At 38.9% G+C, this 25139-nt stretch overlaps 1 protein-coding gene across 1 annotated transcript; it reads left to right on the top strand.

Moving 5' to 3' along the window:
- Positions 1-21309: 21309 nt before the first annotated feature.
- LOC128608854 (G protein-activated inward rectifier potassium channel 1-like) lies at positions 21310-24316 on the top strand. The gene has a single exon (XM_053626985.1). It carries the CDS (start codon positions 21310-21312, stop codon positions 21904-21906), a length of 597 nt encoding a protein of 198 aa, XP_053482960.1. The 3' UTR covers positions 21907-24316.
- The last annotated feature ends 823 nt before the right edge of the window (positions 24317-25139 follow it).

The raw sequence follows: 25139 nt of genomic DNA, 5'->3' as shown, positions 1-25139 counted from the left end.
TTGCAGCAGGTCATAACAGCAAAAGGGTGCCCTGCTAGGTACGAAAGATGCTTGCCATGAAGGGGTTGAATAATTTTTAAACTGGAGACATCATTAGTTGCATTTTCAGTTGAATTTGGGGAAACCACTTTGTTGTGCTGAACTATTTCAATTGATTTGGTTTGATTTGTTCATTGCAAACAGCTGAAAGTCTGTAAATTTTGACAATAAGCCTGATTTGCAATGGGGGTTGAATAATTTTGATTGCAACTGTATATACAGCACAGCTATGCTGATGCAAAGCTGTGGAGTAGCATTAGAGCAGGCTAATTAATTATAGTATTAGAGATTAGCTGCACTGCTGTGTCAAGTCTCTCTCTCTCTCTCAAACTTTATTTACATTGTTATTATGCATCTGAGGAACAAGCTTCTTGGGAAAAAAACAGATGAGACTTGGGCACGGTGGCAAGAGGTGTGTAAGATATGTGCCTGAACAGAGAGAAGTGGCTAATTGTATCTTCAGGGATTTGTCAGAGAAGTGGTGAGTGGTGATAAATCAGCAGGTACAAGCGAGACATAGGACCTCACATGATCCCTGCTTAGTGAGGAAGGTTTATCATTTCTGGAAACTGCCTTAACACAGCAATTGACAATCTGGTGAGAGAGAGAGAGAGAGAGAGAGAGACCTTACACACTTCCTGCACACCATGCCCCAGTCCCCTTTTTTATTCTCTGTTAAGGAACTGTTTCTTCAGATGTATATTAACAAAGAAATTGAGAGTGAGAGAGAGAGAGAGTTTTTGTTGGTTTTCAGTTACTTTATTGGAACAGTGCTTCTTCAAACATTCACATCATTTTAAAATGACGATAAGTAGAGAGTAATTAAAGTGAAAAATGTTATATGAAATAAAAACTCTCTAGATTAGCTCTCTTACAAGACAAATTCATTGTCAACAACAGAACACAGAGCATTGTCACACCACTGAATTTCAAAAGCATTAATTGCACTCATTAGTTAATGAAAATTAAAATCAATACATTTTCTTGACTTAACCATATTCTGATACAACATCTTGTCCTGATTTCTCTTCTCTCTTATTCTTCCTGGTAATGTAAGTAACATACTTTGCTTGTCCCACAATAAAATTAATAATATGACATTTCAACTTTTGTTGTGGACTGTAAAAAAAAAACCAAAAATAAAATCTTGCTTTGTAAAGAAAATATTGAACCTTACGCATTGGTGTCAGATACCACAGCACACCTTCTGAGGTCTTGTGGAATCCATGCCTCGATGGGTCAGACCTGTTGGGTCACAATATTAGGCAGTTGGTTTTAATGTTATGGCTGATTGTTGCATAGATTATATATTCTACATTTCCTAAATGGCAGATGAAAGTGTCTACCAAATAAATAAGTGTAAATATATGAACAATTAAGCTTTTGGGTTATCCTTGTCTTGATGACACTATAACTTGGAGATTGCTAGCTGTTTAATAAACGATCTTATAATAAGCCTTACAATAAAGTACAGTAAGGGTCATTAATTATTGTAAACCACTAATGTGAACTAAATATGGAATATATCTCATATAGTCTAAGTTTATGTAAACATTTGCATTAGACGTAAGTTAGCAAATAATGTTATGCTAGTTAACATGGACAGTGGTGAACTGGGGAGAGAGAAAGAGAGACTTTTATTTTGACTTTTATGTGCGCTTTATTAACAAAATGTTTTCATTTCTAGATAAAAGCAAATGATGGTTATATTAATAAACCAATCACCAGTGAAAAACAATGTCACCATCATTCATTATTGAAAATAAACCCTTGCTTGCACACCATTTCTTTTCGAATATTTCCACATTGCCATTCATTATATTGAACTCTGTTTGAACTCTGTAGGGAATATGTTCTAGTTTCTAGCCCTCTGTTAGGGCTTTAAATAAGTTCACGATGTTGATGTCTCTTCCTGCTGTTCTTAGTCTATGAGACTTCCAAATGGCTACTTTTGCCTGTCCAACAAGAAGATTGTTCAGTGTACTGCGCTCCCCGCATGAGTGGGAATATTTATAGCCTAAAATAAACATTGTTTTGGAAATAGGTGAACCGGGGAATCTAGTCTATGGCAATCACAGAAGCAGTGGAACAGAGTGTCTGGCAGTCCACAGAAACTGCAGAGGGGAGAGTCAGTGAGGTTGCACTTGAACAGGAATTGCATCACAAAGAGAAGAACTCGCCACTGTAGGTCTCCAGATTGCTTTGGTAGGGGACTCTTATACAGCACCCTCCATGTAGGGGACTGAGGCGAAAAAATGGGTAGATGTGTTCTCCACTTTGTGTGCCTGGCCTTTGAGCTCTCTTGAAAGTTTGTTTTTTATGCAGGAGTAAGGGTTATGGAAAGGGTTAGGGTTAGGCTACAGTTGGTCCTTTGTTGCGGTTCAGAAGGGGACGCTTTTAAGTCCTTTGTGTGAGGGAAGGTGACATGTGCCGTCATCATCTGGAGAGAAGTACAACTCTGGAAAGGACATTTGCTCAGGGTCTACAGTTATGTAATTGTTTATGCCTACTGCATTTCCCACAATCCTCTCTGACCTGCCTCCTATCTCTGGTCTCTGCGCAAAGGAAACAGTAACCTGATCCACGAGATGAAACGTCCACCAATGCCAAAAGCTGTTACTGTCTTAAAAAGGGAGCCATGTTCCACTCTGTCAAATGCCTTCTCTTGATCTAGTGACTCTAGTCCAACCTTTATCTTGTAGCTTTATCTTGCACTAGAAAAAGGTTATTGAAGACTGAGCCTTCTGGGATGCAATTTGATTGGTCCTTGTGGATTATTGTAGTTAGAAATCTTTTAAGGAGGTTTGTTAATGCCTTTGAAAAGTTTTTATAATCTGTCCCAAGGAGAGACACAGGATGCCAGTTCTTTAAGTTGCCACGGTCTCCTTTTTTTGGGTAGTAGAGTGATTACAGCTCTTCTTAAGCTGAGGGGTAAGACTTTGGATTCTGTACATTTGAGTATGACAAATTGTTGAGTTGTTGAGTGGCTGTACTGAGTTCTTTAAATGAGAGTGATTCCTCAAGTTCATTTCTCTCACACGCGCTCAGCTGCGGTAGCCCATTCAGAAGGTCCTCGGTGGCTTCAGGATCACATGGCTGGCTTATGTACAGTTCCTACTATTTAGTATTTACTATTAGTATTTCTTTTTCAAGAAAGTTGATCTTCTTGATTTTTCTAGTGCTTTTTCTCATGCACTGTTGGCAGAAGATCTGAATCTGAACTTTACCAATGTCCCACCACTGGCTTAGTGATGTGTACTGTGAATTTTTTCTCTCTCCAAGACTCTCAATAAAGTGTAAAAACATAAATAAAGTGGTGATCCTGTAATAGCCTATTGTTAAAGTGCCAGTGATGCTGATGGAAAGTGCTCAGTGTGGTAGTGACAGTGACAGAGATGTAATGATGGTCAGAGCGTGGAGTGGGACAAATATAACTGTCATAGAATCTGCCTCTGTTGAACTTTTGAGTATAAAACCTATCAAGTCTTGCTGTGAGGACGTTTTCAGTAGTGGATTTTAACCAAGTATATACTGTCTGTCTGTATAGAGTTTCCCTCCACATATGTACTAAGCTGTGGTTTTGTACTACAGTACTGAGTGCTTCTGTTGAACGAGGATGAGGCACACTGTGGTTCCGGTCTACACTGTGATTCAGAGTGCAGTTGAAATCTCCAGCTAAAATAAATATTCTTTCTTGGGGAATGTCTGAGATGGCTTTATTCAAAAGATCAACAAAACTGAAGACATTCTGTGCCAATGTTGGGAGCATAGATGTTAATCAGAGAAAGTGAGAGTTTGAGTAGATCGACATCTACTCTGTGCATCCTTCCAGGTATGATTTCTGCTTTGTTTGTTGGTTGTTCTTGAATGTCTGAGGAAAGCAGTATAGCGACTCCAGCGCTCATATTTGAACCATGGCTGTGCAAAACATGACCTTTCCACTCACTTAGCCACTGTGTCTGGTTATTAGTGTCTATATGTGTTTCTTGTAGGAAGATTATGTTATGTTTTTCTAGGGACAAAAAATTTTAAAGACTAAATCGCTTCTATGCAGTACGACATCCATTTATGTAAAGTGAGCCAGTGGTTAGAGAGGCCATGTTATATGTTTTAAAAATGTTTTTTATTAACCTTGTCTCTTCTTTTTGGGCTTGCATTGGATCATGCTTTTCACTTTTGGCATTTGGTTCTTCAAGAGTGGCATGCTGCATTGCTATGTAACATGACAGATAAAAATGTCTGCTTATAATACGCGACTTTGGGCTTCTTTTTTTGTTAAGTTGCGTTAAAAAATTACAGGATGCGGGTTGCAGTTTTTTGGGCTTATTTTAAAAAATATGGTTGCTTGTTAGAAAAATCTGACAAGCATCTTCGTTTCTTTACATTTATGGTCGCAGTTTTCTCCAATGCATTGATTGACTCTGTCTGCTCACAGCTAATAGCCAATCAGTGCAATAATTGAAGTGCTGTAGCGTAATTCATCAAACATTCCACCCCCTCCTCCCTCTCATTGGAGAAAAATCACGTTCGACGTGCAGGCGTGTGACACTGTAATCAAAGCGATGATAGTTAGTAGACGTAAATAGATATATGTCAATTTCCACAAACAATACCACAAACAAAGTGGTCCAAGTATGGCAAAAAGTACAACAAAGTCTGGGAAAAGGATACATAACTTAAAGACCGGATAGGTCAAGTTGTCGGTGATCAAAGTAAAGCGATGTTCAGGTACTGTAAAGCGGAATTTCGTGCTCACCATTCAGACCTCCTACAACATGTGAGCACAGACAAACACAAGAGGAATGCCAAGCCATATTCTTCAACACATCTTACAGACATGTTGTGACATGCCATGTCAAAACCTTCGAATATAATTCAAAAGGCTGAGCTTCAGCTAGCAGGCTATATTGCTTGTCACACAGCAGTTAGTTCAGTTGATCACTTGGGCCTTTGAAAAGGACTTGAGCATCCATTGTACAAAATGTACAGCACTTATCAGCAATGTCATTGCCCCCTGCATATTCAAAGACTTGCTAAAAGATATCAGAGCGATTCACTGAAATGCACTGGTAATCGATGAGAGCACAGATGCTGCTACGGTAAAGCAGCTGTGTGTGGTAGTGCGTTACTTCAGTGTCTCATTGAACAAAATTGTTTCAACATTTTTGGGCTTAGTGGATATACACAGAAGGACGGCAGAAGTAATCGCAACACCACTGATGCAGTTTCTTGACAGTATCGGTCTTGTTTTCAAGAAGTGCGTAGGCATTGGAATTGATGGCTGTAGTGTCATGGTTGGACGGAAAAACTCAGTTTATACTCACCTTCTCAAAAAGAATGAGAAACTACAACTACTTAAGTGCATGTGTCATCCAATTCAACTTTGTGCCAGCAAAGCCGTGGAAACACTGCCTCGCAATCTCGAATTTTTAATTTCACATTTGCACAACTGGTTTTCTCACTGAGGTGCAGAGAATATGCCAAAATTGACCAATTAATCAACCCCGGTGAATCGCCAGTGATGCTAGTGCAGCTTTCCGGCACTAGATGGCTCTCCATATATGACTGCTTTGTTCATGTACTAAAGCAATGGAACGAGCTGAAGTTACATTTCCAGCTGTGTAAAGATGCAAAATTATGCTATGATGCAGAATTTCTCTAGCAGATGTACTGTGATCCCTTGAACAAACTGTACCTGGAGTTTCTTAGGCCCATCTTATATGAGTTTTCTAGAGTCAACAAATTGTTCCAACTCAAAAATGGGAATGCATTAAAAAAAATTTTTTTCGTACACTAATCTCAAGAGTAATTACCCCCAATGCCATTCCTCCTTCTGATTCCAAATGCCTTGATGCCAATTTGAATTACACAGCCAATCATCTGGCCGTATGTGCGGTTAATTTTGGTGTGCAGTTTACTATTGCTCTAGGAAAAGCAAAGCTTGACAGCACTGTCGAAACAAATATGAAGGAGAGATACCGGGATTTCCTTCTGGAAGCAGCAAAGTAAATGCAGAATAGGCTCCCAGCAAATATCAATACCTGGAAATCCATGGCATCGTTCAGCCCATCAGTGATTCTATCACAGAACAAACCACAGTTAGCCACAGTATACATGCTGAAAATGTACACTGGTGATCTCGGGGCCCTGGACACACAGTATCAGGCAATCAACTTCCAGGAGTGGAAGACAAAGTTCTGAACTACCAGGACAGCAGTGGGGAGCAGTGTTTTAAAGATCTGGCCCTGTTTGTGCTGTCCCTCTTTGCAAAGCCTTTGAGCAGTGACAACTTTGGAAGAGTTTTTTCACAAATGAATCATGTAAAATCTAAACAGAATGGGCGAGAAGACTCTCAGTAGCATATTGTGCGTTCGCTATGACCTAAGAAGACTGGGGCGGATTTGCTGCAAGGACTTTGTCTCAAGCCAGGAGATGTTGCAGTGCTTCAGTGTTGGGATGTACAGAAATGTAGAGATGATGGACAGTGCAGGGGAGGAGCAGGATGACCATCTTTTATAAGGTAATTTTTTTTATTGCTACAATGTTTTTGTAATGTATTAATTATCACAGCTTATAATAAAAACAAGTAGGCCTATACTAATACTAACAAGAGATACATTTGGCTCGAATTTATTTTATTAGGCTATAAATATGTGGCTGTGTTACAGCTCTCCCTTAATGCTCTTGTCTTTTTCTCCTTTTCCATCTCTCCAATCCTATTCTGCTCACAGGTGATCGGAGACGAGTGGATATTGCGTGCCCTCCCGCCTTGTTGCAGTTTGCTGATTTTTGTAAAATGACTTCAAATAAAAGAGTGGTTTCAGTTTAATATGTTGCAGGCTCATTTATTGGTAATAAATAATGAATAATAAATAATATTGATGATAATAAATAATTTGATAATATTGTGCTTGTTTGGGGCTTGTTTTTGAAACCTCGGTTGCTTATTTGTCTCGTGAGAGTTGGCAACTATGGTAGTTGCTCAGTGGGACCTGTTACCGTCACAGCGCGAGCTGTAGACTCGCTCGGCTGCTCGGTACGTGCTGGGTTTGTCTGTGTCTCAGCCCGGCTACTCTCCTGCCTACTCGGACATGTCTGTGTGATATGGCCATGTTCACCACACACAAAACATCTCATCTGTTCTGCGCTAATAGATGGTGTAATCTTTACGCTCAACCTATAGCTTGACAGAGAGACTGAGCGGCTTGTGCTGTGTGTTTAAGATCATGTAGGTGAAACAGCAGAAAGACATTACATGTTTAATGTCCGGGTTTTTAAACTCAAAGGAATCATTTTAATCTGCACTAACTTTCCGTGGCACTCCATGGCGCACACTTTTCAAAGTTTCATTTTTAATGAAGGGAGGCACTGTGTGAGGCTATTAATGAAGGGAGGCACTTAATGAAGGGGGCGGCTGTGGCTCAGGTGGTAGAGCAGGTTGTCCACTAATTGTAGGGTTGGCGGTTCGATTTCCGGCCCACATGTCTCCACATGCCGAAGTGTCCTTGGGCAAGACACTGAACCCCAAGTTGCTCCCGATGGCAAGTTAGCACCTTGCATGGCAGCTCTGCTACCATTGGAGTGTGAGTGTGTGAGTAAATGGGTGAATGAGACACAGTGTAAAGCGCTTTGGATAAAAGCGCTATATAAGTGCAGACCATTTAGCATTTAACGGCACGATTTTCTTAGAAACACCAGAAAGTGGAAACACAGGTACATAGGCCTACATGTTGTTTATCACTAGCCCATGTGCAATTAGCGTATCGACCAAACGTATTTCAACCTCGGAAAGAAAAATCACCACTGCTTTGTTCATCCGAGAAGCTGATGTGATGTTTAATCCACCAATCTGATCACTGAATGCAGTAGAGATGTAACGGTATGAAAATTTCATATCATGATTATCGTGACCAAAACTATCACTATTATCAGTATTATTACGGTATTGTTAAAAGGTGCTAAAAATGTACAAAAAGTCCTGATACACACACTGAAATCATTTAAACAGGTTTTATAATTGAGAATCACCAAACAACAAATAAAATGAGCAGCATAAACAGAATAACGTTAACATTAAAATTGCATATCTGTTATAGTTATCGATTTTTTGTATTGAAAATGAAATCGGAGGACTTCAGTACTTGTATTGGACGATTGTTTTGTAGACCGCAATGGATTATAAAATAATAAAGAACAGGTAAAATTTTCATCTCAAATCACTAGTTCATGTCCCCGTAATTATTTGAAAAGCCGTGTATTAGTGATATGAATGTACATTATCCCTTTAATTTTGCATTTATTTGCTATTTGTTATGGCCCTGCTGGAACTTGTTTGTTTGTCTTGGCTCAAAGCCATGCACATGCTAGGAACTTTTTCTTTGCGGAAGCTTGCGTTTATTACAAGTGAGATCAGAAATTATTTCAACTCAAATCAATATTTTGTGTCCAACTATTTACTTTTCCTCATACTTTTCCCCAGCTCATGCATTGAGCTAAAAGTTAACTTACCTTGCATTCACTATAACGTGATGGATGGTTGTCACGAAGATGACTCAGCATATTGGAACTGTTGCCCTCTTTTGCAGCAACTTTCTTCTGACAATCTCTGCAGACAGGATTACCATCTTCTATTAAGTTTCCCTCAGCGTTTTTATAAAATCCAAAATATGACCACACTTTGGAGTTGGTCCTCTTGGAAAGTTGGAAAATTTCCCAAGTGCTGTCACTGTCTTCTGCCATGTTTTCAAAAAACAACAATGTTGCATGCTGCACCTGTGTCAGGCTTGTACTGGGTTTGTGGACAGCACTTACCATGAGTTTGACAAAGCACGGTAATCGCGCATGGTTTTTATGATAATTAAATGTGACATGGTAATACTAACCGCCTGGGAATTTTATCATGGTTTATCATGAAACCGGTAACTGTTTCATCCCTAGAATGCAGTTAGGACTTCCTCGATTGGTATGGAGTCGTCCAGCGTGCATTTACACCCATGTCTCAGGGTTAGGCGGGAGAAATCTCCATTTAGCCCCATTTTGGAGTGAGTTTTGCCGACAGTAGTCGGCTCACACACTGTTACCCTCATTAAACTTTTTACTACAAATCAATAGCACTAAAGAATAGAACTAAAAACACCTGTACTCTCGCCAGCTACCCACAATCCTCAGAGGGAGAGAGAGAAGAAGAGGGAGAGAGAGAGAGACTAAAAATGAAATAATTGGCACAGCAGTGCAGCTGATCACAAAGGCTATGAATGTTGTGAATTAGCCTGCTCTAACAACATTATTTGCTAACATACATCTAATGCAAATGTTATGTAAACTACATGATATATATATATATTGCATATTTAGTTCATATTAGTGGTTTACATTAATTAATGACCCTTACTGTACCTTATTGTACGGCTTATTATAAGATTGTATATTAGACGGCTAGCAATCTCCAAGTTAGTGTCATCAAGACAAAGAAATTCCAGAAGCTTAATTATTCATATATTTACACTTATTTATTTGTTAGACACTTTCATCCGAAGTGTCATTTAGGTAATGTAGAATATACAATCTATGCAGCGCTCAGCCATAACATTAAAACCACCTGCCTAATATTGTGCCCCAATTGTGCTGTCAAAACAGCTCAGACTCATCGAGGCATGGATTCTACAAGACCTCTGAAGGTGCTGTGGTATCTGGCACCAAGATGTCAGCAGTAGATCCTTTAACTTACAAAACACCAGTTGTGAGGTGGGGCCTCCATGGATCAGATATGTTTGCCCAGCACAACCCATAGATGCTAGATCAGATTGAAATCTGGGGAATTTGGAGGCCAACTCAACAGTTTGAACTGTTTCTCATGTTCCTCACACCATTCCTAAACAATTTTTGCAGTGTGGCAGGGTGCATTATCCTGCTGAAAGAGGCCACTGCCATTAGGGAATACTGTTCCCATGAAGGGTGTACTTGGTCTGCAACAAGGTTTAGGTTGGTGGTACATGTCAAAGTAACATCCACATGAATGCCAGAACCCAATGTTTCCCAGCAGAACATTGCCCAGAGCATCACACTGCCTCGGCCGGCTTCCCTTCTTCCCATAGTGCATCCTGGTGCCATCTCTTCCCCAGGTAAGCAACGCACATGCACAGGGGATCTGTGAGATTGGAGCAGACGGGCTAGCCTTTGTTCCCTATGTGCATCAACAAGCCCTGGGCACCCATGACCCTGTCGCCGGTTAACCAGTTGTACTTCCTTGGACCACTTTTGGGAGGTACTAACCACTGCATACTGGGAACACTCCACAAGACCTGCCATTTTGGAGATGCTCTGACCCTATCATCTAGCCATCTCAATTTGGTCGTTTCTCAGACCCCACTTGCCCATTTTTCCTGCTTCCAACACATCAACTTCGAGAACTGACTGTTCATTTGCTGCCTAATATATCCCGCCCCTCGACAGGTGCCATTGTAATGAGATAATCAATGTTATTCATGTCATCTATCAGTGGTTTTAATGTTATTGGTGTAGCCTAAGCAGGTGAGGATTTTATGCAAGGGTCTTGCACAAGGCTGTCAGGGATTTGAACTCACAACCTTCTGGTTACAAGCTCAGGAAGTAATGAGGTGCCACTGCTCCTCCTTTTAAATTAGAATTACTGGCACTATTGATCAGTCGTGCCTAAGTCTCTCTGTAGACCACATTAATCTATTTGTATAAACACATGGATTTTGTGTTTGCTGAAGTGGGGCTACATTGTGAGGCTTTCCTTTTCAAGATGAGCTGCTATTTTTGTCCCATTTTTAATTCTACACCTGTTTAAGGTTTGTAAAACCTATATTTATTTTGTTCTTTCCTTCTTTTTTCCATTCTGTGTTGATCTGAATTTTTATAATTATCAAATATTGTATAGTCCAGTTTAGTTTCGTCAAACTTTCATGTCTTCTGCAAATTATCAATGTAAAATGGCATACAGTGTATTAAAAGCAGGGATGGTAAGTGTTTGTAACTGTACTCAGTTACTAGACTTTATTATTTTGGTGTATTTATTTTTGAGTCTTATTGAAACCAAATACTTGAACTCTTACTTAATCACTTTTCCATTTATTTAGACTTTCAAAATATGCATTACAAATCACAAAGGTCTTTTCTTCTCTCATATAGCCAAAGAATGTACGCTATATATAAATTAAAAAGGCTCTGTTTACCACCACATAAAGTTCATCAGTGTAGATAAAATTATAAAGATTCATGACAATACAGGGGCGCACGGTGGTTAACACGTTCGCCTCACACCTCCAGGGTCAGGGGTTCGATTCCAAAGATGTTGAAATGAGTTTGAGTTATTAAAATAATTGTCACTATTTGCACTCTGAGAATTTTTTTAATTACACTGTAGTAGCTGACATGACAAATAACATAATTGACCTATTCTGGCATTGTGCATTTTCTGCATAATGCTTTGTTCTGGGGTTTTACAGTGTTGATAACCTTGCCTTCTTATCTCTCCACTTGTTATGCCCTTTCTCTCTCTTTCTCTCCCTCTCTCTCTCGCTCTCTCACTCTCTTCTTCTCAACCCATTGTCCTATAGCATGCCATTTCTCCAGACTTTTCATTTATTCCCAGATGTCCTTCTTACCCTTTTCCCGTTCCACTCCACGTGTGCTATGTTTATTCACTCAATTAATCTTCCTCTAAGATACAGAATGTAAGTGCTTTTACTAGACTACAGTCCTTTTCCACGGGTGACCTTAGAGGGACCAGGGACAGTATGAAATAAATTTTTTGCCTACCACTTAAAGATAATTTACTGTGCCAATGATAGTATATGTTTTAAAGTAATTACATTATGTAGGTTTATGAAACAACAACCAATTTGCTCTACAGAAATAAAGTAGGCTGTGGCTATAATTGCATTATGGCTAAAGTGTTGGGCAAAATGTAGAATTCAGTCTGGCTGATGATTAGAATGTGAACCTCAATTCTGTGTGCTTGTGTGCTTTTTTGGGGGTGGGGGTGGGGGGCTATGATGGCAGTGTAAGGTTGCCAAGGTAGTCCTGAGTATGTGTGTCATTTCAATCCCAGCACTCCTTCCTTTCAGCCACATAGGTGTCCAGTTTCCCTCTGCCTGGGTGTGAAGAGTCTGCTGATTATCTTACACTTATTATCTCAAACCCTTCTGGTGTCAACGCAGGGAAGGACATACATAATGTTTTAAATGTGGCACAAAATGAATGCAGTTTTACAGACTGCAGAGAAGACAAAAATGTTCAGGTCACAAAATGGTTTTCAGAATTGAAATGGCTGCAAAAACCATTAGTTTTAAGAGGGCAGATTGAAAGTGTGTGAATGGTTGCATTTATATATGTCACATTCAGTTGAAGTATTCCCCTTTGTAATGAGCCATTTTCTTTATTTTTCACGGTACATTTAATAATGCGTTTGTGCCCAGTGATTGCCTCAATCGTGTGATATATATAGCCGTAACCTGGGGCAGGGCAACTGTGTAGATTAGCGTTCATGCAAGTTTTTCTGAAAAATAACTGTAGACTGGCTGAGATATTTATCATTGATGATGATGTATCAAACAGAATAGACACAAAGCAATGCTATAATCAATTTACATACTATGCTTTCTGATCCGTAACACTTTCTGTTATTTCACAATTCATTCTTATACAACAGGATGTACTAATTTGTAGTGAACATTCTAATTAAATTCTCTTATCAGATAGCACTCATTGTTTTCTACATATTTAATATGCTGGGGGTTTGTTCACAAAAGAAGACCACTTAGTGCTGAATTTCACATTCGCAGTGCTGTCTGTCCGGTTGTATAATGCCTAGGACTTCTATCCTGTCCGTCTGCTTCACTGATGTGGAAATAAAACCAGATGCTCTGTAATTGTAATAATAAATGTACAGGGTGAAGCTGCAGCTCCAGGGAGAATCTTACTTGATTAATTTTCTCTCTGCTGTCAGCTCAAGCTCTCTTTCAGCTACTTTAACCCCAGGAGTTTGAGACAATGATCTGAAAGTATAGCAGAAGAAAATAGAAAAGTGCCTTTTTCAGGAGACTGTATTTTAAAGATAATTTTGTAAAATCCAAATAAGCTTTACAGATGTTCATTGTAAAGGGATTAAACAATGTTTTTCATGCTTGTTCAATGAACCATAAACAATTATTGCACATGCACCTGTGGAACAGTCCATAACACACTAACAGTTTACAGGCGCTAGGCAATTAAAGTCACAGTTACAATAACTTAGGACACTAACGAGACCTTTCTACTGACTCTGAAAAACACTAGAAGAAATATGCTAGGGTTCCTGCTCACCTACCTAAACATTTACATTTACATTTATCCATTTACCAGACGCTTTTATCCAAAGCGTCTTACAAATGGGAAAATACAAGCAAAGCGATATCAAGCAGAGAACAATACAAGTAATGCTACCATACAAGATCCATTAATTGAGTTCCAGAAGAAGCAAAGTGTGCTGAGTAGAGGTGTACGTGCCAAAGTTTTTTTTTGTTTGTTTGTTTTATGTTTTTTTAGGGGTTGGTTAGGTGTTCACGGAAGAGGTGGGTCGTTAGCTGTTTTTTTAAGATAGTGACAGATTCTGCGGTCCGGATTGAGGTTGGAAGTTCATTCCACCACTGAGGGACAGTTAGTGTGAAGGTTCTTGAAAGGGACCTTGAGCCACGCTGAGTAGGCACTACTAAGCGTCGGTCGTTGATTGATCGCAGATTGCCTGAGGGAACGTAAGCCTTCAGGAGAGTGTTGAGGTAGTGGGGTGTTGTTCCAAACAAGGTCTTGTAGGTGAGCATCAAGGCCTTGAATTTGATGCTGGTGACTACAGGAAGCCAGTGGAGGGAGATGAAGAGGGGTGTAACATGGGTTCTCTTCTGCTGGTTGAAGATGAGGCGTGCTGCTGCATTCTGAATCATCTGAAGGGGTTTGATGGAGCTGGCTGTGAGGCTGGAGAGTAGTGAGTTGAAGTAGTCCAGTTATGGGATAACAAGAGCCTGGACTAATAGTTGTGTAGCCTGTACGGTGAGGTAGGTTTTGAGCTTGCCTTAGGCCTGCTGCAGGGAGGCCTGAGGACTGCAGATGTGGCCAGAGGAATTAACTGCAATTGCTGTAATGTAAGACGCCTAAGACAGTGTTACAGGGAGACAGGAAGGAAAGCTGATCGTCCTTGCAGTGGAAAATTACATGTAACTACGTGTCCCCCCCGTGATCGAGAACTTGCAAATGTCTTGGTGGAAGAGTGGAGTAACATCTCACAGCAAGGACTGATAGCCTTTTCAGATAGACTTTAAGAATGCCTTTGACAAAAGACGAACATACAGTATTAAAATCATTCTCATGGCTTGATCAGGAAGCTGTCGCAAAGTTGTGCTGGACGTGCAATTATACGCATAACACCAGATGTGTTAACACAAGTTCTTCATGAGCGTGAGAGACGACTCTGTGTGTGAAAAGACAGTCATGTAGAGGATGTTTTGTAAATAAGTTATATTTAGCTAAAAAGTGTTAATTTCCCATATGTATGGACTTTTGGGAAACCCTGTAGTGCTACGTTTCCTTTGCAAAATGTTATTAGTACACTGGCACCATTTCTGCCCTGTGTTGGGGATACAACCTACATCCACCATAGCATCATACACTTTGTGAATCAGCATCCTGGCTCTTTTCATGCTTGTTTTCTTTTCATTCCTGCTGCATGTCATGGATTAACTTTAGTCATCATCAGCCTGTACTACTAGTGAGGCCAACAGTGTCTGTTCTGGGAGTATTAATGTCAACCTTGCAGCTACTGTATCTGTCATTGCAACCAGTATGTGTAAACTTTATCAGGTTGCAGTTCCAATGAGGTTGTAAATCTGCACAAAAGCTCTTTAATAAAATTGATGCATTGAGAAATATTCCAGTCACACGAAATGGGTTAGGCCTTTGATCAGCGGTGTCATTTGGAAGATCTAGCTTCAATTGCAGCCTTAATATCACGCTGCAGTCCAATTGCTGCTGCTGCTAAGCCACACTCGTGCATTAGCTGTGACCATCAGAATGCTCTGGTGGATTGCTCAGGGGCTGAGCATCCAAGCCTTTTATCCATTCTGCTTCTGCTGCAACAATGCCACAAAGGAGCTTACCTTTTTCTACTTAGAGTGCTGTGTAGCCTTATCTTCTTATCTACTGCATCAGTTGAAGGCTACTGAATAATTAGCAATATTCACATAGGCTGCGAGGTTCAGGCCTCGCTAACAGCATTATGCCTCAGATAGGGTAAGGTTATTTAAGTGCTTGTCACAGATGCTCTTGGTCGAAACAGTTTTTGACCAAGCATTGTAGAAATGCACCGATACTAAATTTCTCAGCTGATACCGATAATCGATTATTCAGAGTGATCTCGGCCGATACCCATACCTAGTTCTGTCTTTTATGCCTTCTTTTCAATTAATAATAATAAATTCCACAATTCTGAAAGAAATGCAAATAAAAACTTTACTCTCTCCATTTCAACAAGTAGTTTCACAGTAACTGGTCTCAGAAACAGAAAACACATTACTCTAATTAACATTAACACATGAACTAAATTCTGAAGATTAAAGTAAGATTTCTTAACTTATTGAATGCTATTAATTCATGTTAACATTGACTGCATTCTAAAAAACCTCCTGTTAGTCTCACATTCACTCACCACAAACAAAAGCATTTCTACTTCATCATTGAACATCAAACTGGTGATATAAAATATAAACTTTTTTATATATTAACATTAACTGGATATGAAATATACTACTCTACAAATATATTTTCTGTGCAATATATACCTTTTTTTAACTCATCTTCATTTAAATCTTTCAACAGTGTACTGGTGCTTTAATTCAGCTCGAGCAACTTGAGCAGCATGGCAAAAAAAAAAATTAGCCTTGACGCTGAAACTCCCACTTCACTGCTGCAGTGTCCGGTGTAAAAGCATTCATTCATTAACATGCACGGCAGAAAAAATACGTGCTACAGCGTACGGTGTAAAATTTTTGCAGTGTAGAGATTACAAACTGTAGTTTTGTCATCATTCCACACAAGAGACATCATCTTTACACACAGCACAAATTCTATGTGTTTTCCCGCCCTCTTTTGATTGATTTTCCCACCCTATTTTGATCAACCCTGATAATCGGATGTTTGTAAACTATCGGTCGATAGCGTGAAAAATTGCCTCTATCGGCCGATACCGATTATTGCCCGATACGTTGTGCGTCTCTAAAGCATTGTTGAGCATTGTCCATTATCCAACTTGATCGTTGCATGGCTGAACGAAGGGCTAAAAATCCTGCCCTGAATTTCAATGAGTTGAGAAAGTTCAACACTTCACAACAAGTTAATCATTTTTTTTTTTTTTTAAAGTTATGTTAGTTATGCTGAAATGCTTATGCTGCTACACACCAACAGAAACAATCAGCCACGTGTATGTTCTATGGACAACCATAAATTTCATCATGTCATCATTATTTGTCATTTTAATGTCAGTCATTTTTGTTATCTCTGTGACCTTTAAATCATTTAAGCAATTAGTTTTGTTACATAAACTTCATTTATCATTCAGGTTTTGTTACTTTCACTGGAAGCTGGCTATTTTAGCTTTGAGAGCTGGCTCTAATAAAATGATGCTGTAGCAGCTGCTTCTTCTTATCAACATAAATCCAAATCAGGTCAACGTGCATGTTTAAAGACAGGGAAGCAGAGTTTTCATCTAATGCATTCTGTCATGTAAGTTTTCTGAGTTTATATTGAGTGTTGCCAGTTTTATATTTGAATGATGGCACATTGGCAGCTCATATGCAGGCAGTGTTTCATCTCAGAGATCCACAGATTTTGTAATGTGATATGATTTTGATATGTTTTGATCAAATATTTAGACTTTCGAGGAATATACTGTATATCTTCAGTTATACATATATACTACTGATGTATCATCAATCTTCTTGCAACAAATTGCAAAATGACCTATATAACCCCCCCCCCCCCCCTCCGCCCCTAAAATCATGTATTCAGTGTATTTTGTTTTATGTTGTAAACAGTCATAATGATCATATTCTCTTGAGGACATAAAAGTACTCTCTGTGTGTGTTTTTGATGAAAGACACCTTCAGACATGAACACCAAACATCACTGATCGTAGCAGCTTTGCATGTGCATGTTGGTAGGATTAGGTTTCCATAGAAACACACAGTTGTAGCCCTGATTACATAAGTTCTTTTCCCTTGTGTGAAATAAATTGATGGGGTTTTAACTCACTTCCACTACCTTTTAACCACAGGCCTGTTACAGACATTGGATTGATCAATTGTATGAAGCAAAATGAATTTGAGTGTTTGCGTATTACGTCTTAATTATAAGCTTGAAGGGTGACACAGGGAGAAAGAATGTTTTTGTTTTATTTGTTCTAATTTGCTATTGAAGCTCTGGTTTCGTTTTGTTCAAGTTCATGATGCATCACAGATAATAAATATAATCAAGCTGTTCACAGTGTTGTGGTTGAACATGTATTCAGTTATGTATGCAGTAGGATATTAAAGTGATATAGCAGTCCTTCTAATTTGTTGTATTCACTCTTTATATTGGCTGCGCCCTTTCATTTACCTTTTCCTTGTTTTTGGTCTTTGTTGTTTTCATCTCGTTCTTTCCTGCTGAGCTGAGTAATGTCGTTTTTTTTCCTAGATGACAGGTGTTGCATATCAGACGCAAAAGACAAATTGCCTCTGATGTGTCATATTCGCAGGCACTGCAAGAAAGTAATCCCTAATAATCCTTGCCTTCTCTGATAACAGGCAACCAAACAGCACAAATCTAATGGGGTTCTACATCCCAGTGTTTAGCCTCAGTTGGCATTTTTGCCTGCAGCTCCAATCAACCTGCTGTCTTAGTGATTCTGGAATATTTCTGTGTGCCTTGCTATCAACTCTGGAGAAATGAAGCAGAAACAATGTACACACCCAAACAGAGCTGTGTGTTCACCCTTACACATCTGTGGGTTTGTGTAAACAGTGTTAGCCATACGCTCAACCTTAAAAATACAGCTGTCATTTTATAGGTGCTCTGTGGTGCTTAATATTTTATGAAAGACATTGTTACCTTTCACTTATTCCAAGGACACTTACAGCTGCTGAAGCTTTTACAACAATATTTGGTATTTGCATTCATCCAGCATTCACCACAATATTGTAGAATAGAATAAAGCCTACAGCTATATGAATGGCTTCAGAATATGAGAGGCTATACACTCAATAAAAGACAGTAAATATGATGGCTGTGAGAAGTAGCACGGTGAATAAAATGCTGTGTTTGTGAGCACTTCTATTATCATCATGTAACGGCTGATTGTCCAATTTGTGTAAATGAACAAATGAACGGTCTGCACAAAGCGTCTTGTCTGGGCTCTCTCTCTCTCTCTCTCTCTCTCTCACTCTCACTCTCTCTTGCTCTCTCTCTCTCGTTCTGAAATATTACAGTACATAGAGGAATAGAGGAGAGGGATGAGCCATGATAGCAAAATGGATTTTTGATGAGGATAGGTCTGCCCTCTCGGAAAGTAATTTTGTACTTTATGAAAGTGGCAGTGTTATAACACCATACCCGTAAAAAGTCTCTAGGAATAAAGAAGCCTGTACTGTGCTGATAGCACATGGCCTTTGCAAGTCTTTGTGTGAGGAAATGATTTATGTGATCCTTTAATATTACTTTCTCTATTTATAGCCTTTTCCTTTTTTTTTTCTAGTCTTGTGTGTTTTTATGTTGAAGTTGGAGGCAAGCCAACCTGGATATAGGTTTGTGAATGTAAAAAAAACCCCAAACATTTATCTTGCAAAGATTGTGTTTGATTAATGTGTTACTGAATGTTTGCGTCTGAAAGATTTTCACTGTGTCAGTTGTGCATTCAGGCTATCTCTAGAATATGACTGATGGTTTGGTGTTTTGATTGACCTAATCTCATGAGGCCAGTTCCACAAGCCCTGGCCTCTCCTCAGGTTTGTTGGCTTAAATCCGCTTAAGTAATTTGATTATCTTAAGCTTCCATTTGTTTTTACCTGGCAATGCCACAGTGGAGCTTGGATGGTTTTTAAGGAGGATGATTAAGAGACAAAGATTAAAATTAAGCCAGTGCTGCCCCTGGCTCCTTTTGCATTCATTGGTTGTTGTGACCTGAGCAATTATGAGTGAGTGGTTCAGGTAATTTGTTCTTTGGTGAGAGAATGTTTGCAGAGATAGTTAGTGGAGGGCAGTTTTGCTTCAAAATGAAAGAAAAAACAGATTTTCTTTTAAAAAAAGTATCACTTTAGTGATCATGAATGTCAGTAAAGCAGAAAGCACTGTAAACAAGGGCTCCTACAAATTCTTACTCATTTTCTGCTATATAAACCAGCTTTCATATTACAAACCTTAAGACATTATACTTTCCCCCATGAATGGTGCACGGATTTCAAGAGGAATAGTATTAATTGACTGTTTTGGGGAATTAAGAGTGTGTTACAAATGACACTTTCAGCGTGAAGCCTGAATGGGCTAGATGTTATATTATTAGATCACTTTTTAAGATATGCCTTATAAAGAAATAAAATGGTTTTATGCCACAGCAGCTGGGACACAAAGTCAAGAACGAGCTGTTCTATGGCCAGCGCCCAGTAGGATGCTCTTGCTCTGTCTGTTAATCTCTGTGATTTATTTCTTTACGTTACTGCATTGCAAAAAATGGAAGGCTTAAACTCCTACAACTCAGAGGCACTGTGAATACAGTTATGTGAGCATAATTCATGCCCTCGTGCGTGTTGTTCCCTGAGTTGCACTGCACTAACTTTACTGTGTTGAAATGGAAATATAATTTACTTTGACTTTAAGAAGATAATGACAGAGGCTCAGGGGAGACTTTAAATAATGAGAATTTGGATTATGTCAAATATAGGAAAAAGAAACCATGGTATACTATAGATTCAAATGGTACTGAATCTCTCCTCCTTGCTCCTGATAGTGATGAGTGCTTTTTTTAAATTCTATTTTATATGTAAGGAATAATCCACTCCTAGTTGTACGTTACATGATTTTAATGCACAACGTGGAGGCAAAGAACCAGCCAACATGAAGCGGAGTGCATTAAAATCATGTAATGCACACCTAGCCTTGGATTAACCCGCTTATACCATGGTCACTTGCCAGCATTGACAAGTTAAAGCTGTCACTGATATTTGCGGTGCAAAATTTGACTGAAAGTATAAAAACAACAGTTAATTTTCATTAGCTATTTTATATACGGGTCGTTAGATCTAGAATTTCATCCGGGCTAAATCATACACAGAGATAAAGTAGTGCGATAAGATTACATTTATTTGACTGAAATATAATTATCGTGCATGTGTGAATTACCTGCGTCTGTGCTGCGTCTCTACTAATAATGAAGCTGTGAATTTAATTACTGTATGGAGCTGTAACTGTATGTTACTATGGTTACAGTTGTTTATAGACAGTGCATCAGTTTTGAATGGTGATTAAACTGACTGGAACTACCTGTGCATACAACCATTTGAACGTACACCTTCCAGCCAATCAGAATCGAGTATTCAGACAGACCATGGTATAAGCTTAATAATTTATGCTATTGGCGCTATACACCTTTGTGTAATTACCACAATACATTTGTGGCTGCACATCCTTGACGGCACTTTTGAAAATATGAATTATTCTGAGACTGATTTGAGGTAAATTTGTATCATTGCTGTGGCTTTGATGGCATGAGTCCTATGGCAGTTTGCCAAATGAGTAATTGGATGTCTCTTTTGACTGATTTGAGTGATTTAACAATCACATTATTGCATATTCTAAATGCTTTTTTTCTAGCATTGCGTTTCATGTCACATGATAGGTGTGTAGCTTTGAAGTGCTATGAATTTGAATGCAGTACATATCTTTTTTTTTCATCGTGTTGCAGTAATTGATTATTTGGATGAGTGAGCCCATGCGCATGTTATGCATCTATATTCACTGGCTTCACAAATGCACTGCTGTTTCACTGGGAATGTTTTTCATTAATCACTGAGAATGTTTTCCATGTCTGCCATGAATTGGGTTAGTTATTGGTTATGGGGTGGTGGCTTCCACTAGGCTTTTGAATAGTAATATTCTGCTGTGCTTTGATGAGGCATCGGTCTTATTTCTGCTTGATTAATCTCTGTGATGTGTAAATTTCATTATCCCTCCATATCTTGTCCCGCAGGCATGACTTGCCAAGCGAGGACCTCATACACGGAAGATGAGGTGTTGTGGGGCCATCGGTTCTTCCCTGTCATCTCTCTGGAGGAGGGATTCTTCAAGGTGGACTACTCTCAATTCCATGCCACGTTTGAGATCCCTACACCACCCTACAGTGTAAAAGAGCAGGACGAGGCCCTGCTCATGTCCTCGCCGCTCACAGCTCCGTCGTTGTGTAACAGTGGTGAGAAGAACAACTCTCTGGACTGCCTGGAGCTTTTGGAGGATGCGGAGACAACCACCAAGCTACCAGCTAAGCTGCAGAAGATGACGGGACGTGAAGGGCTGCCAAGAAAGCTGCTCCGAATGAGTTCCACTACGTCAGAGATGACCTACAGCCTGGGAGACCTGTCCACAAAACTGCAGCGCATCAGCTCCGTGCCAGGTGTCTCTGAAGAAAAGAATGTATCCAAGAGTTCCAAAATGAATGCTGAGCCTATCAGCAAATCAGTGGCAGATTTGCCGCCCAAGCTACAGCGATTGGCAGGGGGAGGGGGTGGAGGACGCATGGACGGACATTTGCCACCCAAATTACGAAAGATGAACTCAGATCGCTTCACATAGATGACATAAGCAACCACACACACACACGTACTATACTTCTCCCTTAGGCTTGCTAGTACAGACAGAATCTGCGTACCTATAAATGAGGACAACTTTAATAAAGCACATTTGTGGAGATTTGTGGGTAGATATGCAGCGAGCAATTTCTTTCAGGTTGTGATTGTTAAGCACAATCTGGCATGTATGAAACACTAAGTGCATGTTAATGCAGTTTTTTGCTGTCAGGCATGTTTTATTTGGGCACGTTTATGAATATGAAGAGTGAATAAAATTTGTCAAGATAAGCTGGTCATCTGAACATCAAGCCATATGATTGGACAATTCCTCATACATGCCTGATGTTTATTAATTTTATTTGTTCTTTTGTTGTGTAGTGTAAACGTGTTTCTTAGATTATGTTAAAATGCATGTTTACTTGGAGAGGTAAACTAATGTTAACCTTGAATATATTACCTTCTTTCACTTTTCTCAGCAGTCCACACTTGTTTTGAAGATTTTAAGAGACAGGGTAAGCGCCATTCTTCTACAAAATGGGTTCAAGGGCCGTTCAACAAAACAATTTTATAAAAGGAAAGTTACGTAAGCTAAGTGGATCTTAATGGTTTTTAGAACTATCAGTCCTGCATTAAAGGAAAAAAAAAACAGAAATCTGCTAGATCATTATAAATCCTTGAGCTCGTTTAGAGTCTGGATGAAAATCATTGCACTAATATGAATGCATTATCCCCTCTGTCTAAATTAAGCAATAACTAAATGCTGTACAAACACTGACCTCTGTGTAGCTACTTTGACTAATATGTCTGTTGCATTGACCTCTGAGACACATGAACATGGAAAATTTGAACTCCTGTACATTCCAGTACATGCCTTTTGTGGTAGACTGTTTAACAAGAATTATAAATCTTTACTAGCTTTAAATTCATTTTGATAGTTTACACATAGTATAGTCTATTATACTGAGACTGTTGTATAATTATATATAACTCAATAAATACCATGAAAAAGGAAGATATAGTTCAATGTTTAACCTTTGAAATAAGCATCAACTCACATTTACTACCTAATCGCAAAGTTAATTCTCTCCCTCGCTGCTTGATTGAATGGCAAGGTAGATTCATGCATGCAAGTGCCTAATCCGCTGAAGTGGTGTCTAAATCTTGTTAATGCACCCTGACTGAGCAGCGCTCTCTCCCCTGAGCCTCTGTCGTTATCACCATGGAGATCTCGGCACCTACTGCCATTTACTGTCCCACTATCAGCCTCACGGTGTGGACATGATAGCGGAGATGGCCTTGTGTTATAGAATAGAAGCTTTTACTCTGCATCCAACAGAACAGTGGCAACATCACCATGCACAACCTGCAGACCTGTAGGAAGGTTGCTATAGATGGTGGAAAATCCCACTGCACCACTAACTAGGCTGCACCCTTAAAAAGCACCAAGGTCTTGATTTGTAATTTCATATGATTTCTGTCTCACTCTTTTTTGTTTGGTAAGTCACAATAATAAATAATAATAGAGATAATACATAATGATTTTCATGCCTTTTTGCCTGTTAACCAGACAGATCTATTAAAAATGCAACCAAGACAATAGAACTGCTGTATCCGAATGCCATTACTGCAGTTTGGGTCTTTCATCTGACTTTAAAATGATCTAATTATCAAGAACATAAGTGTGGAAAATGCCTGTTATTTATTGAGGAAGTCATTGTTACCGTTTCCTACATTACCTCAATTATTAGAATATACATCTTAAGTCTTAAGTCTTAATTTCTTTATGTCAAGTCTTAAATATACTGTATAATACCCAATAAACCTTTCTACATATTTTGTTAGTAAAGTAAGGTTTCATGTGTTCTTTACATCCTAAATATACAGAGGTAAGCATAAACCCTTAGGACTTGCAAGCATATGACGTAGTTGACCTTAGGATCTTTCCTGTTGTATACTGTAAAATAGGTTAATGACAGCACACAAGTCACAATTAATGCTGAAATATTATACACTTAAGGTTATCTGCTATCAGAAAAACAAAAAGACATTCTTAACTGTAATGATATCATAAATAAAACAGTTTATCCTCTGTGTGTGTGACAATTGGAATTTTCTTCCCTGATAGTATGCAGATGTTACTATTAAAACATTTAGGCCTGCTTGTGAGCATACATGTTAAGATGAATTAATATACATGTTTTAGGTTTGTTCCTTTGTTTGTTTGTTTGTTTTAAAAAGGACCCCCCCAAGGGTGTTCTTTGGACAATTAAGGTTTTAAGCTTTTTAAAAGGGTTCTACATAAAACCATTAAAGTGTTCCCCAGTAGAGGAACTGAAGAGTATGATTGTCAAAATACAGCTAAACTTAAGGAAACCAAAAAATACCTTATGAACTTGTCATTTTATGATTTCAACTTTTTTCCCAGTCATTTTTGTTTCTTGCATTGTTTTTATTGTCTGCATAATTGATTCATTCTGCTTTTGAAGCAGCATTGCAATAAGAGTGAGCTCAGCCATTTTTCATACTGAATGACTGCTTCACTCTGATAGGAAATTGCCTTCATTATCCCCTGATTACCCAATAAATTCAGATTTGAGCCACCATATAATGTGGTTAAATCACCTGAGACACAGTTCAAATAGCTCCTGTGTTGCCACCAATCAGCATCCCCTTATAATGTTTAAATAGTCTCTTAAACAGGCTCACTGTTGGTTTGCTGAAATATATGAAAAATGCACTCAGCAGCACTTTGTAGTAACCGACGCTTTGTTTTTCATATCACAAAATGACAAAAAATGAAAGCTGGACACTATAATTAGAGTGTCGGCTCTGCGGAGCTGCAGGATTTGCCCACTCCCTCTGCTGCTGACTGATGGCTAAACAGACCTGGCATAAATTCTGAAACCATGCCACTCCAGATAAACAACAAATACTCCAAATAACCACTTTTACTTGTTCAAGTGTTGAGGTTGGAAAATCGAGAGTTCAGCTGTGTTCTAATGTCCTATACTGTACTATTTCATGGATATATATATATATATATATATATATATATATATATATATATATATATATATATACACACACACACACACACACACACACACACACACACACAACATTTCAAGATTAATTATACACCACATATGGCAAAGGTTTGTGGACACCTGACCATAACACCCATATGTGCTTTTTGAATATCCCATTCCAGATTTTGGAGCATGTCTGTGGGAATTT

The sequence above is a fragment of the Ictalurus furcatus genome, chromosome 6, assembly GCF_023375685.1.
Source record: "Ictalurus furcatus strain D&B chromosome 6, Billie_1.0, whole genome shotgun sequence".
In the NCBI taxonomy this organism is placed as follows: domain Eukaryota; kingdom Metazoa; phylum Chordata; class Actinopteri; order Siluriformes; family Ictaluridae; genus Ictalurus; species Ictalurus furcatus.
Note: the sequence above shows the minus strand (reverse complement) of the source record. Positions and strands in the feature narration are given on the sequence as shown.